We start from the raw sequence: 17,788 nt of genomic DNA on the forward strand, positions 1-17,788 counted from the left end.
ACATCACACCCTTACAGAGTAACAGCCTCCATGTGAGAAGAGAGGTGGTATCTCTTTCTGCCCTCTCCAACCCAGCCTCCAAAATACTCAGATCGACCCTCCAAAAACACATTATTCATACATTAATTCAAGCATTTACTAAACTACTACACTGGTTCTTTAAAACAGGCATTCTGCCAGTGTCTGTGAAACTGAATTGAAAAACAACCTATAGATTGTTTTCATTTGTTATCCACCCTCCATCCACCGCCCAGTTCAGAAACCTTCAATCATGCACTACAATTTGCAGCAGGGCCCCCAAACTGACCACCCGCAGGCCAAATCCTCTCAAAAGACTTTTGGTTTGGACAAACATGCTTGCAAAACTTTGATTCTGAAATTCCTTAGCAAGCAAGCATTCCCCAGGTCTCTACAGGTATCAGCACTTCCTACCGCTTATGTTCACCTACTTCATTTTGTGTTTCCAACTGAGATCTAGGGAATAAACTCCAAACTTATAATCATGCAAGGGCCTTCACCATCTGGTAGGGCTGTCTCTTTCCTCCCAACACTTCTCATTACTGATCAAGCTTCTTCTCAATCAGATGATTCCCTCACGCTCCCAATTATGCCATGAGGCTTAGAGGCGTCGCCTGACCACTTTCCCTCCTCAACGTGTCCGACTCTGCATAAGTTTCCACCTCCTCTAGGGGCTTTTCACAGCCACTGCAGCCGAAACTGACTTTCCAATTTCTGAAATTCCTTCTATTATGTATTAGGTTGGTGCAAAAGTAATTGCGGTTTAAAAGGTTCAAAATTGCAAAAACCACAATTACTTTTATACCAACCTAATATTAATTTTGGCGTCCGACCACACAGAAATATCTTGTTTTTGTCAACAGACTGCAAATTCCTAGTTGGAAATGTCTGTGATAAACCTATTTTGTACCACGTTCATTTTATTTAAATGAAAAATTCATGTTTGTTATAAAGTGTTAAGCAAAAACACAGGAGTATAGAGAAGGAAAAAAGAAAACATCCCAAATCCCACCACTTAGAAATAGCCAGGGTCTCCCATTGATTATTGGCAAACCTTATTTTTCACTCTCTCTCCGAAAACAGTAAGGATGGCAGGACAGATGATGGGAAAAATTTACAACACTGGGACCATGTGTTATTTAAATAAAAATGTAAACCTCAACTGTATTTGAATTTTACATAAGAAAGTGAAGTAGAACCAAAGGAACTGCCAACTTTCAAGTAATTGTTTCTTCTTCACGATATATTAATTCCTTAAGGATCTCTCTAAGGTTAAGAAAAAGTGTGTGAAAGTTAGTTTCATTAAGTTTTCACGTTTTTAAACCGTGTGTTTCCGTGTTATACAGTCTTGGCTCGCTACCAAGATCGATCAAAACTTACTTTCACCTACCTTTCTATCCCATGTACCGTTTTGCAAGTTATATTACTATTTTTACTTTGTTAATCTTTTAATATTTGCAATCTCTTCTGCAAATTGTAATTGCCAACTGTTTAATCTTAGTTCTGGATATAAAATGGATAGAAACCTCAACTACAGACCTTTGACGTGGCTTCCTCAAACCTGGGTCTTTATGTTTTACTTCCATCGTGGTTGGCTAAATTTCATTAACTTGATTTTTCAAGAAAGGCTCATGAGTTCATATGTGTTGAAGGAGGTATGCTTGTAGCCCTTGTACTTGAGTGTTAACTTGGGGGGACATAATATTCCTGTTCACATTTTTATCCTCTCAATGATACTGCTCCACTGTTTTTTGACATTAGATGCTCCTAGAAAGTCTGAAGCAAGCCTAAGTTTGTGTTTCTTGCTTTTCCTGTCTTTGCACAATTCTTTATGCTCTAAGATCAATAATGTAACCAGGATATACTTATGTCCATTATTATGTATCAGTTTTCCCTGGAGCACGCAGTGTCCCCTTTTGGTCTAGAAATCCAGTTCTTCCCTCATACCAGGAAAATTTTCTCCTGCGGCATTTCCGCTTACTTTTCTGATCTGTTTGTTGGGCCATTTACTTAGATAATCATTATTCTTATGTTGTACTGTTTTTGTTTTTCTTTGTCTCCATATCTATCATCTTTTCTCTAAATGTTTCAATCCCTTAAAGTTTTTCCCTCACATTCACTCTGATTATATTAGGTTGGTGCAAAAGTAATTGCGGTTTAAAAGGTCAAAAGTAATTGCAAAAACCACAACTACTTTTGTACCAACCTAATATCAAAGCCTTCCCTTGAGGTCAATAATTCAATTTTCAGCCACTATACATGTAGTATATTGTCTTATGTACTTAGCTTTATAATACCCCTTTTAACCTCATCCTACTGCATTACTTTGCCTTTAAAAGCCCTCATTTGATTGAATTCAGACTGTAGTGTGAAGTACTCTTAGAGTTTCTTTCAGGTCACTGGATGTTTTCTAGACTGGGATCTTTAGCTGTCTTCTATGTTCTACTCCTGTCATTTTTACTACAGTATATTTGCATAATTGAAACGTTATTTTTTTCACTGCACTTGTGCTAATACATAGATAGCTCTGTTTTGATGTGAAGTAGGTAAATTCTCCTAAATACCTTTCCCACCTTCATCTGGACCTGTCTGTTTTCCTGGGTTCTGCTTTCTAAACACTTTTCAGCGGCCTATCCTGGTAGGAAGGGAAAGAGCTAGCTGGAGGCAGTGTGCGAGCTTTGCTTTCCCTTCTTGGACTCTGTTGTACTAGGGTCCACGCACCTGAGCTAGAAAGGCATTCCTCTCCTGTGGATTTTGGCTTCGGCTTCTAACTGAGCAAGATTATGGCCTAAAAATGAATGTTGGGTAACTAACAACTGGAGAGAAGGGATATGTGATCTGGTTCTACTCCACCATCTTCACCCAGGAGTTAACTGATTTGCTTAAGAACAGCGTCTCTTGAGAGTAAAAGCGATCTGAGGTCACACTAAAAATTATTTTATCATCTCCTATATAATTAGGAAATAAAACTTTCTAAACACATCAAACTCACCAATTATCAATGTGGATCCAAATGCATCATAATTATCCTCTTTCAAAAGTATGAAATACACATGCACAGTTATTACACAGGTATTTTCATTCCAAGCCCCCCCCCCAAAATAGGTTTTGTTCTTTCTAACAGGCAAGAAAAAAAGGAGTACAGACCTCAACAGAAGTTATGTTCTGTTTCTCAGAACATATGTCTTCTTTAGATGCTCTGTGAATCTTCTTTTCTGAAGAAGACTTTGTGTCAACCTTTTTCAAAGTTTCGTAATTGTCTACTTCATTCTTGACAGGCACTTGCTGGTTATTCCCTTGAACAAATAAAAATGGTTCAATGTCTAGCTAATAATTTCCATTCCTGTTCCCCATAGTTAAGTCTCTTTCCTACACCAAACAATCGCATTTGATTTAATGAAATTTAGACTTAATGATTAGTTTTGACATCCACAATGCTCTAGAAATTTATTTTGTTTACAGGTGAAAACTTACTTATATTAAGAGTTCTACAAACAGTCTTTAAAAGAAGTCAAGAAAAAATTGTGGGGGGAGGGGCACATCATTATTCATGGTGGCAATATTCATAAAAGTCAAGAAGGTAGAAACAACCCAAATGTCAATGGACAGATGACTTGAAAAACAAAATGTAGGAAACATACAATGGAATACTCAGCCTTAAAAAGAAGTTATTCCTTGCACAACAATGTGAATATACTTAACACTACGGAACTGTATACACAAAAATGGTTAAGGTGGGGAAAAACATGCAAATCTGATACATGGCACAACATGAACGAACCTTAAAGACATAATGCTGTGATAAGCCAGACACAAAAAGGCAAATATATTATATGATTCTACTTGTTCAAGGGACCTAAAACTTCACAGAGATAAAAAGTAGAATGGTGGTTACCAGGGGCTGGGAGAGGACGTATGGGCGTATTTATTTTTTGGGATGATAAAAAAAGTTCTGAAAATGGATGATGTTGACAACTGTACAACAATATGAATGTTCTTAATGCCACTGAGCTTGATCATTTAAAACGGTAAATTTTACGCTATGTACAATTTATTACCTTTTTTTAAAAAAGTTAGAGCAGAGAAGAGAGAGGGGTAAAGACTCAGGTTCTGGTTATGACTCAGCCCCTCAACTAATTTTATGATCCAAGTCAGTCTCTTAAGCTGCCCAAGCTTCAGTTTCCTTGCTTATAAAACAAAACTACCACCTTCTCTGCCTCCCCTGCCTGTTATAAAGATGAAACCAGAACAGATATAAACGTAAAGGGCCACCATCAGAAGACACATGAATGGCTCCAAGGCAGGCCCTTCTCATACAGTGAATGCCCACTTGCCCCCAGGAGCAGTGCCTGCACGCTGAAAAGCGAGCCCGAGACGTCAATCCCATGGCAAAGGCTGGTGTGAGTAGGAACCTCCTCTGGAAACACGATTTTTTCCATGTTTCCTTCAAGCGATTTTCTTTACAAGTGTATTTCTTCTTCTATGGCTTACGTCAGTCACGTCAAATCAACTTGAATCCCACAATAACTGGCCTCAGTGTCCTAATATGAAACAAAGTCTCTCAACCACCTCCCCCTTTTTTCTTTATCTGAGATTCCCTGACCACCTCTGCAAGCTGAGGAAGATTCAGAAGACCCGAGTGCAACGATTTCACAGCCAAGCCGGCTGCAGGCTCTGGGGAGAGGACGGCCTGACCACAGTGGCCTGGTTTTGCTGTGGGACCTGGGGGCAGGGAGGTCTCTCACCCACAAAATGAAAGGAGCAGTCAAATCCCTTCTGATTCTGAAATGCTGAAGCTACAAATTAAACTCACTCGAAGCAAGGTACACACATTTTTAAAATAACACGCATACAGTCAGCATACTTTTATTTTGTTAACAGAAAACTGTATAAATATTACCTAACTATAAAAATGCTCGGGAAGCATACGTTCCTCTACGACAACGCAAACTGGGTGTTAAGACACCCGCAGAGGAAAATGATGTATCCGGCGCTATGAAGGAGTAAAAGAAATAGCCCAGAGCAAGGGTCTGGAACTGACAAAGAAGCCATAAATAAAGACATCACTTTGGATTCTGGAAGCCCTGAGTATGAAACAGAATACAGATATTCTCCTCAAAAAACATTCCGTTACTTTCCTAGAGCCTTAATTCATGACAAAATGAATTTCCTTAAGTTGTCAGCAGGCCACAAATAGCACCAAAAATAAGTTTCTTAGGAAGGATCAAAATTTAACATCCAACAGTAACCTATGTCCCCAAAAGTGGTAAAGTAGAGACTCTTAGAGAATTAGTAATGCCTTCTGTGGGGCCAAGGGCAAACAATTGAATGAATTCTAAAACTAGGTTCTTCATTAAATCTTTGAGAAATTCTAACATGACAATATCCAAAAATTTAGAAATACCATGAGTATATACTCCATTTAAAAAATGGAGCCAAGGGGCTGGCCCGGTGGCTCAGGCGGTTAGAGCTCCATGCTCCTAACTCCGAAGGCTGCCGGTTCGATTCCCACATGGGCCAGTGGGCTCTCAACCACAAGGTTGCCGGTTCAACTCCTCGAGTCCCGCAAGGGATGGTGGGCTCCGCCCCCTGCAACTAAGATTGAACATGGCATCTTGAGCTGAGCTGCCTCCCGGATGGCTCAGTTGGTTGGAGTGCGTCCTCTCAACCACAAGGTTGCCGGTTCGACTCCCGCAAGGGATGGTGGGCTGTGCCCCCTGCAACTAGAAAACGGCAACTGGACCTGGAGCTGAGCTGCGCCTTCCACAACTAAGACTGAAAGGACAACAACTTGAAGCTGAATGGCACCCTCCACAACTAAGATTGAAAGGACAACAACTTAACTTGGAAAAAAAAGGCCTGGAAGTACACACTGTTCCCCAATAAAGTCCTGTTCCCCTTCCCCAATAAAATCTTAAAAAAAAAAAAAAAAGAAAAAAAGGAGCCAATCTGCGTCATCCTATCCAGCATACAATATTACACAACTTTCTTACATTTCTCTCACAGAGTAAGAGTGTTTGAGCCACAAAGATAAAAAACAAACAGAAGAACAAGGAACAAGTGAACTCCCAGAATAACTGCTTCAAGTTTTACTGTACCAAACCTAATCATATGGTATATTTTAAGGAAACTGCTAGAAACTTCATTTCACGTTATTAGTATCCATAAGTAAATGAGACTATTCTTTGAATTTCTGCAAATATTGGTATTTCAGCAGCTAACAGTACGTGAAAACTGTCACGTACTGTTAATTTCAAGGCTTAGGGTATTATGAAACTTAAATGTTTGTTATGCTCTACATTATTACAAACAGAAAAAAATAATATGCCTCTTTGGTAGTGCTGAGGACAGCAGCAGTTTGCTTTAGTCTTAATTCTAAACCTACGCTATTTTGATCATACAATTAAAAAATGATAGTTATAAGCATTTGAAAAGAGACACTTTGTAAGATCCTTTACATTATACATAAAAGCCCTCACTCTTGTCAGATGATCCACAGACTCTGGAACACAAAACAAATGTTTGAAATATGTAGCTCTTTCAGTTGTCTGACAGGTTCATGCCAAAAAGAAACAAGTATGCGTAAACAGAGCCCTGAAAAACGTGACAACAGACTTCACTCCCATCGAGAATTTTAATTTATGATTTACCAAAGGCCTCTCGGAAGGAGGCAGGCGAAAAGGAGCAGGAAAGGATGGCACACACATTCTGTGATTCAGAAAATACTGTTTCTCAACAACAACAACAACAAAGAACAGGTAGGTAGCGACATTAATATACACCTTGGGACACTTTCTTCTCACACAATGTTACACTCAGAACAAAAAACAAACCTCTGAAGTGGAGAAGGCGCGATTCTTCAGGTGCCTCAGGGAGTTATGATAGGTTAAAATTACTTCAGGCCCCCTTAGGAGACAGAACACCGCCCTCTTCCCCCTTCCCAAAGGCAATCCTATCACTCGACTTGTTTCTGAGAACATTTGTACACTTGGGGAGAAATGGCTAGAATGTGACAAACACACTAACTGGGTTCAACTCAGTAAATGGAATTTGCCGGCAGGATCCCCGACCATCAGGCGGGCTAAGCTCAGCGGGCAATGCCGAGAGAAGTTGTTTTCTTCAGATCCTAGAAAGGATCTTAAGATGGAGACAACATGCTTTTCACAAAGAAAAATACTTAAAAAAAAAAAAAAAAGAACTAATGCTCACTGTTGAAAGTGAAAACTCAGAAGGTCTGTAAATATATGGTTTTCCCATTCTCAAGTATTCTTTATACACACACCACCGATTATATGCCTGTTCACTCACTGTCTGCCCATTTATTGCAATGTTTTCCTTTAAAATTTGACAAAAGAGCCCCAAACCTTTAATATTACTAAAAAACTCCAAACCCTATCTTCAAATTACAATGTTCTCCCTTAGATGTCTCAGTCCTTTCTTATTTTTAAAATTTTCAAGTTCTTTCATCAACTCTTATTTGATCTGATCGACAATCACCCTGATACCACATAACGTGCTGCTGCTCCCGCCAAAAAGAATAGATAAAAAATAACTGTTGTAGTGAGAGATTTATTTCCCTTTAAAACATTATAAGCATACCAGTCCTCTCTGCACAGGAAGTAGACTCTGGGCAGGTCTGCCACCTGCAATGATCTGAGCAAACCCTGTGTGTATGAACTCCATAGTAAATGTACTCATACGTGCTGAAGGGATATTCCATGACGTGGTCACCTAGGCCACTACAGGCATTAGCCATCAAGTACTGGACAACAGGCTCCTGAAGCACAAACTCCAACTCTCTGGCCTGCCTTGGCCTTACACTGCTGGTCTGCACCTCTCCATTTCATCCACTTCAAAAACTGTGATCGGTAGAAGATCCCTTCCATCTATCTGTTCACAAGGCCACGGCCACTGTATTTCGCAGGCACATTTATCCAGACATCTGACGGACACAACAGACCACAGAAGAAGCACTTCTGGAGGGACGAGTCCCTCACACAACTAGGATTTTAGGTTTGTGGAAAGTCGGTCCATGTCAAATACTGTGCTCTGGCATAAAGGGCACACAAAACAAGAGAAAAGCCCAGCCAAACTCACCCCATAATTTCACCTTTCACAAGAGTTTTGTGGTCTGGGTCCCAGTGAGTATCTGGGACAGAAATGGAACAGTAGGAACCCCACCCACCATAAAACACCCTCAGACTAGCTGTGCTATGACTTTATGCAAAGATCTAGTTGAATGCACTGTCCAGAGGGTGTCCTCACGTGCCAGGTGGAGGGGACGCAGGGGACAGTACTCACTCTGCAACCAGAAATCCACCTCAAGCCTGAGCTCTGCTGCAGGGGGATGGTACAAACAGGCTGGAACAGGTACAGCCGGAACCCAGGCGCCCAGACCAGGTTCCATCCAGAGGACTCCAGCTTTCTTTTCCACTAGAGATGTTCTTTTATGGAACATCTAAAATTCAGTGTTTGTTTTTTTTTGTTTTGTTTAACCAAATGCATAAAGCTCACTAGAATTAGCCAAATCATAATATTTCGGTACCTCCTCCACAACATCAAAGAGCGAAAATAAGAAGTTATTTATATTTAAATGTTTCAAGTAAGATCAATAGTAACTGATGGTTCCAGATTAAGAAGCGTCACAAATCTGTTAACAGGTACAAAAATGTGCTTATTAAAAATGGTCAGAATGGACAAGAATTATAAGCACAGGCTCGTATGCCAGAGGCCAAGGGGGTCAGTTAAAAGCTTAATGGCAATTTTATACGTAGGTATTCTTCCTAGTCTACTGTGCTTACATTTTCATTAACTGTATTTGCTACAAGAGAACATTTGTCTTCTTTTAACCAAGGGACACAATTAGAAAAGAACCAGGGCCAAGGAACATGAGATGGTGGCAGCTGTTAAATACAGGAAATTGTTAAGTTTTGTTCATTCAGAAACATTTTATGGGCTGATAAATTTTTGCAAATAGTCTGAAAAGCCAAGATAAAAATATAATTAGGAAAAGGTGTCCCTATCCTCCTAACAATAAAATATGATATTCACATCCCTCGAAACATACGTACTAAAAAGTATCTTATCCATGCTATTCTAAAAACTTGGTGCCTTGTCCTCAACTTTTCATCTCATAAACTGAATTTCAACATTTATAACCTTTGCTGAAATTCTGTGCGTGAACTAAACATTCAGCATCCACAATGAAAACTCAGGTCACAGATGAGAACACATTCCATTTAAAACACACCGGAGACAAACGAGAGAATCATCCAGAAGGAGGAGAAGATTACCATTATTTTTCCTGGAACTTTCTGCCAAGTCTGACTGGTCCTGAGCTGAATTTCTTGGTAAATGGTTTTCAGGTAGTTTCTTAGAGTTCTTCAGAGGACCGAGCTCTTGTTCCTTGAGTTGAACTATGTTTTCTGAAATTTTAATGTCCGTTTCCTTAGGAAACATACATGTCTGTATTCCCTCCTTCATATGACATTCTGAAGAAGTATTACTGACAACCATTGGGTTTTTCAGTGTGTTTTCCTCTTTATTCAATAAGTTTTGGGGGAGGGTTAAATTCTTTTGCAGGCTGACATTCATGCCACTTGCATATTTGAGGTTTATCCAGTTCTCACCCATAACCTCAGCGCACACGTCTCCTTTAGGAGCAGAGAAAGCGCTGCTCAGGGTTGAAGTCTGTTTTTCCTCAGTAGTAGTGTTGGCACTGCTGGTGACAGATGTGCTGGGTTTGTGTTTGCTGTAATAGACTGAGCATTTATGCTTCTTCTGAGAATGACTGTAGGTCGCTGGGCTCCTCTTGGCAGCATTCTGGATCCTGCTTTGTGGAGTGTTTACCGGAAGGCAGCTTTTCCCTCTGCCTTTATCAGAGGGGCTGTAGGTATCGAGAAAGTTCTTGCAATGGCTTCTGAAGTGAAGAAGAAAAGCATTTTACATAAAGCCATACCGAGTAGAACTGTACCTCTTTGTTTCTAACTCCACTAGAAAGAGGTAGCCATTGGTACTGTGTCTATTAAGGAGTTCTACCTTTCCTTCTAAACTAAGTTGTTACAGGAAGTCTATCGTATAATAAAAGAGAGGTTTCAGCTGTCACATAATGACTTAAAGACAATTTTTTTAAAACAAAATGTATTACCTTACAATAAAATAAAAAATGAGTTGCATCAAAAGTGAGAACCCACGCACATGCCACAAGAATTCTTACTTATGAGAATGGGAGTTGATGACCTCCATCGGACTGCTGTTTTGCTGTGCAGAGGAGCTAGCATTTTGCCTCTGTCTTGTTTTCATGAACTCCATAAGAATGTACTGTGCTTGTTGGAAGGCTATTAAAATCACACCCAACAGGGACAAACTGAGGAAGAAAGCAACAAGGTTCGTTACTGCATGGTTCTGACAGGCATTAAAAACAGTAGCTTTATTATAGAAGGGTGGTGAATGGTTGATGGGTAACGTCTACAGATATGGCATTGAAATTCCATTAAGATGTATGACATCATCACGTCTGATGTTTCTTAAAGATGAAAACAGCCAAGTTTCTAAAAATGTGCATATTTATAAGTTTGATATTTCAATTCTTTTTAAAGTTGCTCCAAGGATAAAATCACTCTAAAAGGGTCATTCTATTCTTCTAATCTCAAACTGCCATTGCCACTGAGCTAGTAAGTGACATTTATATCTGCCACAATGACTGTCGATGAATGAAAATGACACACAACTGTCTATTAATAGACTTCTAGGTCCTGTGAATCTTACAACTCATTTACTATTATCTTAAAGCTTTCCAGTTACTATTTTCTCCACTTCATATATGCCTAAGTTCTCAAAGCAATATAAATTCCACTCAATTCATATGCTTTAATTACATGCAGGCAATATACATTTCCATGCAATTTGCCCACATGGCTTCTCTACTCAGTGAGAGAAGGTGGCAGTTTACCTGACAAAGAAGACCGTAAGTCTCCAAAACGACTCCTCCCAGCTGGGTCCTGGGACCACGTCTGCACACAAAGGCAATAGGTGATGAGGGAGGGTCACATTGAGAGTAAATCGAAACTCTAGGTCTGCTGCAGTGACTAGAGTCAGCTCACGAATGACCCAGGAAGAGGTAAAGTCTGGAGTAAACCTGATAACAAAAGATTCATATTCATGAACTTTAATTGTTGTAATTTTAGGCATAAATATAATCATCATAATGGAAGCACAATTTCTTACTTATACAAGATAAATACTTACATAAAAACAATTTAAGACATCTTACCCATGGAAAAAGGCTTTTTCCCCCACCGGACATTAAATGCATCACAAAACTTAAAGGAGGTGAAAGCTCTATGCTTACACAATGCTGATATCCCGCGAAGTGTTTGGGTCCAAGGAAAACTGATGGCAATCCAGCACTTCGAATCCATAACCTTGGCAATTATACCCATTAATTTTCAGAGATATCACAGTTATAGGAAGTGGTCCGATATTCTCAACTTTAAAGTTCTTTGTAATAGATAAAATTTGTTTGCTGTCTTTCAGTTCTAGTGAGGGTGAAAAGTGATACTTAGTATATATGAACTGCAAAATTGATTTAAAATAAATTATTGAATCAACATGCATTGAATCAACAAACCATGATGCACATTATTAAAATGTAAAAACAAAAAAATATAAGATTTGCTCGAAGCATGACTTCTATTTAATTTCTGGAACAGTTATAGATTCTGTTATACTATCAGAATACAATAAAAATACTTAACTAGGCAACATTTTTCTTAAGTTAAACGATCTGCCTGGATACCAAAAGTAATCAGAACCTCCTCTTCGTTCTTTTACTTATTAAAGGTTAAAGTTAAGTTTATTCTTGACAGAAGCCAAATCATTTGGATTTATCACTAACCACCATGCATGCTCAGCCCCGGAGGTCCTCACTCACAATAAACAGGGACCAGTAAGAGGGTATGTGTGTGCTTCTGTGTCAATCCATCACAGCTACTAGAAATACCAGTTCAAACACCCACCATATTAAGAGGAAGTAAATAAGTCCTTGCAAATAAATTAGAGCACATTTTACATTGGGAGTTCAAAAATGGAAGAATTATCACAATTTTCAAACATTCCTGTAAATGTATAAGGCACAGTCTATTCCATATAGGGGTTAGTATTTTATCTGGTTCTACAGTTTTTATATTACTCCTTAATTATCTTTCAAGGTCAACTCTGAATGAATGAATGAATGAATGAATGAATGAATGAATGAAAAAATGAATACTCTGATGAAGACCTTTCAAGGCACAATGGCTCATAAACCTTTTCAAATACAGTGTTCATTTAGCATAGTTTTCTAAATTAAAATATAGTGCTACAAATTATCCAACAGTTTCACCAACCAGCTTTCTCCACAGGAAACACATTGTTATATTAAAATGCTTTCAGTGTGTTCCTGAAATTAAAAATAATACACGAAGAAAACAAGAATTTACAAAAACATGTTGCAACTATTGTTTGATTTTTGTTTTAGTACATGAGGGAGTTACTGTAACTAATTTAAGTAGCTTTAAAGCATTTAACTTAAATAAATGCATAATTTAGAAATTTCTAAAGGAACATTTAAGCAAGTTTCTAAACCTGCATTGTCTGGTATAGTAGTCACGAGGCACATATGACTACTTAAATTAAAATTAAAATTTAATAAATTTAAAAATTGATTTTCTTAGAACACTTGCATTATTGCAAAAAGTTCTATTGGTTACCATACTTTCAGTCTTTTCTCTACCATTTTGGTGTGATTTTCTATGATTAGATAACTGATAATCAAATTAAGTTTCATACTATTTATCTTAAATATCTCGCACTATACTGGTAAGTTAGCAATTAAATTTTTTTCCTATATATCTATTATTTAAGTCAGGTTAAACATCTAAAGCTATTGTTCTAATTGAGTGGTACCAGCCTATCTATGCTCAAATATTTGCCTGATTTAATTATTTGCATCAATGTAATAAATTTACGGTCAATTTTTAAAAGAATCTTCTTATAGAATCCTTTTGCTCTTGACTTTAGCACCAACCCTGCCCTGTCAGAGTGCCATGAATACGGACTCACGTCGACGGCAGTCCATCAGCGTGGACTCGGGCACCTTAAATCGGAGTGAACCTCCCGCGCCAGGAAGCCTCCCGCCCACTTTCAGTAACTCTCTTGCGCCAAATCCTTCCACACCAATCATGTCGATAATAGTCAAGTTATTCCTATAGTGAAAGCAGATACAAATAAAAATGCATTACAATAGTCACAAGATAAGATGCACTTGAATTTAAATATTCCTAATGAGCAAAAACATTTTTAAAGAAAAACGATCTATTTAAGTAGTGCGGCATTCTCCCACCGTCTCTCAGAATATGGGTGCGTCCATGGAAAATGGAAGCTGCCAAACATGGAAGGGTCAAAGCAAGCTGACAATAGGCAAGTACAAGTGAATGGTCATGATCACGCTTCAATCCTGGCCCAAGAACGTTAACCTATGTATTTCTAATAACCAGCTACCAGGGTGATGATCAGACCCCCAAGTGAAAAAAAACCGAAGAAACAAATTGTGGACCACAGAGAAACACCAACAAATACAGATAAACTGGTAAAACTGTTTACATTGTAAACTAATTAGTTTTCACAGTAATTGTGACTATAAGAAAATCTGCCTTAGGAATAATTCTAGAAATAAAATCTTACTGTTTCTTTTGAACAAAAGATTTAAAATAACATTCCACAAATAACATATATTTACTCAAGTTCTTACTAGTCAAACAGTAATTCAGACTAGCTTTTGCCTTCACATTCATTAAAATCATGATTCCTAGGACCAAAAAGTAAGTGAAAATGATGTTTAAATGATGCCTACTGGTCTGAAAGCCACTTATCATTCATGTAAATACTGCAGAATCAGAGGAAGAAGTCATTTCTAATTATGCAAAAATACACAAATATCTTAGCATCTTTATCTGAATGATTAAAAATCTTTACCCATTTAAAAAACTTTTAGTGATATTAGATGATTAATACTGTTTACAGAAAAATATTGTCTATGAATATAGAAATCACCAAAAATAAACTACTATAAAAAATTTAGGCTTTCCTTTTGATTCTGGGATAGTTGAACCTGAGATGAGGTAAAATTTATATCTACATATCCTACAACCTTAGTTCTTCAACAGAGAATGGGTTGAAAATGCAACACATCATCAACAGAGCATTAGGAGTCTTAGTTAAAATGCTTAATAGAACAAATTCTTTCAAGAACTTTTTAGTACATTTTCTTTTTAGTAGCATTCACTTGCAAAAGAACAAAATCATGATATATTAAAGGACGTCCAGAATAAGAAAGTCTTTGCCAACTGATCTGATACTAGAATAGCTTTAAAAACATAACTAAAATGTCATTAATTAAAATTAAATTTGTTGGGGCGGCTGGATGGCTCAGTTGGTTAGAGCGCGAGCTCTCAACAAGGTTGCAGGTTCAATTCCCGCATGGGATGATGGGCTGCACCCCCTGCAAATAAGGATTAAAAATGGCGACTGGGCTTGGAGCTGAGCTGCACCCTCCACAACTAGATTGAAGGACAATGACTTGGAGCTGATGGGCACTGGAGAAACACACTGTTCCCCAATAAAAATTAAAATAATAATAATAATAAGCTTTCCATTAAAAAAAAATTAAATGTGTTAGACTTCTCGCCAATGCAGAGGGCTTCGACATAGATTTGTATTTAAATTTTTGAAAGAAGACTCTCAATAAAGACTACCTAAAGATGAAAAAACAATTAAAAATAAAAAACATTTAATTTAGCTGCTTAAATCAGTTAGCAATAACTCTCACTTAAAAGGTAAATAAGTACAAAAGCCAATGGGCTCAACTGAGCACTTTTTCTATTGTTCTTTGGGGCTACAGAGAATTTCAGATCAAGACAGATATGTGAGTGGTGAACATCCAGACACTTAGGAATGAAAATGTATATAGAGTGTTTCACTTATTTGGCCAAGCTAAGAGAAGTAAATGTGTGTACAAATGTGTCCATTTGTGTATATGTATGCCTATATGCGTTCTGCCCTCTGTGGCAGCAATGGATGAGATGCTGAGTGAAATGTAATGCTGCTATTGGAGAGACGGGCACACACTCCCTATTGCACAAGGGAGGAAACTGAGGCACAGAGGGATTAAGTGTGGAGCCTCAGGCAGCCTCTCGCCTCAGCCACCGCTTCTTCCTGCCATGCAACCAGCCTCATCACTGAAGGCCTGAGACATAAATGTTAACTTTTAACTAAAGAGATTCTTGTATTCTTGACAGAAAACAATTAGACAGATGAGTCAGCGAGAAAGAAACAGACTCCGTGATGGGTCCACACCTACCGGATTAGTATGAGAGAGGTAACTTTTCCATAGTCAGCTGGCGTGAAAACTACACCGACTCTTTGCATTTCCAAAGGCTGCAAATGTAAGTGGAGGCTGCCAAACCTGGATTCCTCAGAAAGCATGCCCTGCAAATTTAAAAAGTGCAATTCAACAACTACTGTAAAGCAAGCTTCCATCTTCATTTCATGCATTTTAGAGTGTAAACATGGTTGCTTTTCATGTCCAGATTGGATCACCCCAATCAACCTGTAGAACTTGTTTATCCTGAGAGTTTACACTAACAAACAGCTCCCAAGCCATAGCGGAGATAACCCAGTTGGATGCTGGAAAGGAGATTTGCTTCCTGGCTTCTATGGGAGTTGGGGCTAGAGGCCTTTTATGCAAAGATGCTTTGAATGTAAAACATCACTTAGAAAACAGACCAAATAGCCTCTACTTAAATGCTACAGGGATATGATGAAACCACCATCCACTGCTGGGCAACACTAAATTCTCTTTAGTGTTGAATGTTAAGTTTATAAAGAAACCAACTTTATTATATTTAGTCTCTTCCCTCAGGAGAAAGATTTTTATTTATTCACATCTTCCTTTATTCTAAGGTGTCTAAGTTTCTCTGAATAAATCTTGTGATCTAAACTGAATATTCAAGATTTAGTTCTTTATCATTTCCTCTCCTTTGCATTCCTTTTTCTAGCTCCTTCTCACTAAAAACAATTGATTGATTTCTTAGAGCTATAATCACATAATCCACATGGTAATACTTCTCTTTTCTATGTTTTTAATTTGTTTTATTCTTCAATTGTTGCTAGCATTTCCCACGCTATCTGCAAGAAGAAATAATGATGATATTTGTTCATTTTCATTAGAATTATAAACTTCATGAAGAGAGAAACTGCTTTATACATATGAATTTTGAATGAAAAGCTGCTGATTTTTAGTATTAAAACAATAATAACAACAGCACCATTTATTAAATGGTTCTCATACGCCAGACACTGGTATATAAGGTATATAAAATGCTGAGCATTCTATAAACCTTACTAAATCTTTAATATTATCATGAATGAGAAAGATGAGGCTGAGAAAGGTTAAATTATTTGTCCAGGGTCACATAGCTAGAATATGGAAGAGCCTGGATTCGGAAACTTACATGCCCAATTCCACATGCTCTTAACGAAAGGAACTACATTTCTACAAGCAAACCAACAAAATTAAAACACAGGCCCCTTTCTTTATATGACAAAGAGTTCTAATAAGAATTGTAAGTTAAATATTTAAGTGTGGCTACTGCATAGATACTGACTATTCTTTTTTGTCAATGTGATAAATTCACAATGATAAAGGAAATTCACAATTTCCTTTATCACGGAAGGCATATATTCTTGGGGAAAATCTTCAATCGTAGATTTAAAAACTTTTTCTGAATGAGTTACACCATTTATTCAAATCTGAATGGAATATTTCTATGTAAAAGAAATTGACCATTATTTTTGGAATTTCAAATTACATATGATTCAGTACTACTGGGGCAAACTATCACTGAGTATTTTTGACTGATTTATCTCAAACAGCCCGTGGAGACTGCTGGGTGGAGGGGATTGAGAGGGACAGAGTGGGACAGGTTTTTAACAAAAACAAGCTCACTTAACAAAGAGAAAGGAACGTCTGCTGCTAGTGAGTTTCCTATTGTAAATAAGTCTCTTAAAAATCCACTTTAAAAAATCCACTTAAAAACTCACTTTGATTAGTTGTATTTTGACTCTTAGTTGGAGGTTATCTATGATGATCCACTCTCTAAATGTTACTCAAGCTAATCTAGAGCCAACAGTATATGTTTGAAGAGTTAAGTAAGGAGAAGAGAGAAACATTTAAATATGTATGTGTTAGAAATATAGTTATAGACATTTGTGTGTTTATATGTGTACTTGTGTATTTTTTTTAACAGATGCTCTACTTTTGAATGGATCTACACACAGAATGCCTGTACGGAAAATACTCAGCTACATACAAAGAACCACAGAACTACTGAAAACTAAGAAACACAGTTGCCAAGACCCCAGTCAAATAACATCCTCACCACATGACATGTTTATTCCTACTCCTAAGTATTTATGCAAGACCTCATGAGTGCCCAGAGGCTTGAGAATTTCAGAGAAATGCTTTTTTATAGATGAGGTGATTATCACAGATATTGGGTGACCTGCTAAAAACATGAGCCAGTTTAGTAAGAGAAAAAAAAAATTTTTTTTTAATGTATTTACTTTTACCTTATCTTGCCCTAAAAAGAATTTGATGGGGCCAAGGAATCTTAAGAGAATTATAAATTCCGGGGTCTCGAGTTTTATGGTTTTCTACATGGCCATGATTTAA

General features: G+C 37.7%; 1 protein-coding gene across 4 annotated transcripts in view; it reads right to left on the minus strand.

The window, feature by feature from the left end:
* Positions 1 to 17,788, minus strand: part of TMEM131L (transmembrane 131 like) — a 145,672-nt gene that overhangs the window by 17,924 nt on the left and 109,960 nt on the right. For all 4 annotated transcript variants that reach the window (XM_019722355.2, XM_019722360.2, XM_074338418.1 and 1 more), the window contains 7 exons: positions 15,416 to 15,543; positions 13,120 to 13,262; positions 11,369 to 11,555; positions 10,970 to 11,155; positions 10,235 to 10,384; positions 9,312 to 9,937; positions 3,166 to 3,314 (listed from right to left, as the gene is read on the minus strand). In XM_019722355.2, the coding sequence (XP_019577914.2) occupies positions 3,166 to 3,314; positions 9,312 to 9,937; positions 10,235 to 10,384; positions 10,970 to 11,155; positions 11,369 to 11,555; positions 13,120 to 13,262; positions 15,416 to 15,543 (1,569 nt within the window). The remainder of the gene's footprint in view (positions 1 to 3,165; positions 3,315 to 9,311; positions 9,938 to 10,234; positions 10,385 to 10,969; positions 11,156 to 11,368; positions 11,556 to 13,119; positions 13,263 to 15,415; positions 15,544 to 17,788) is intronic.

Source organism: Rhinolophus sinicus, linkage group LG07 (genome assembly GCF_036562045.2).
Source record: "Rhinolophus sinicus isolate RSC01 linkage group LG07, ASM3656204v1, whole genome shotgun sequence".
In the NCBI taxonomy this organism is placed as follows: Eukaryota; Metazoa; Chordata; class Mammalia; order Chiroptera; family Rhinolophidae; genus Rhinolophus; species Rhinolophus sinicus.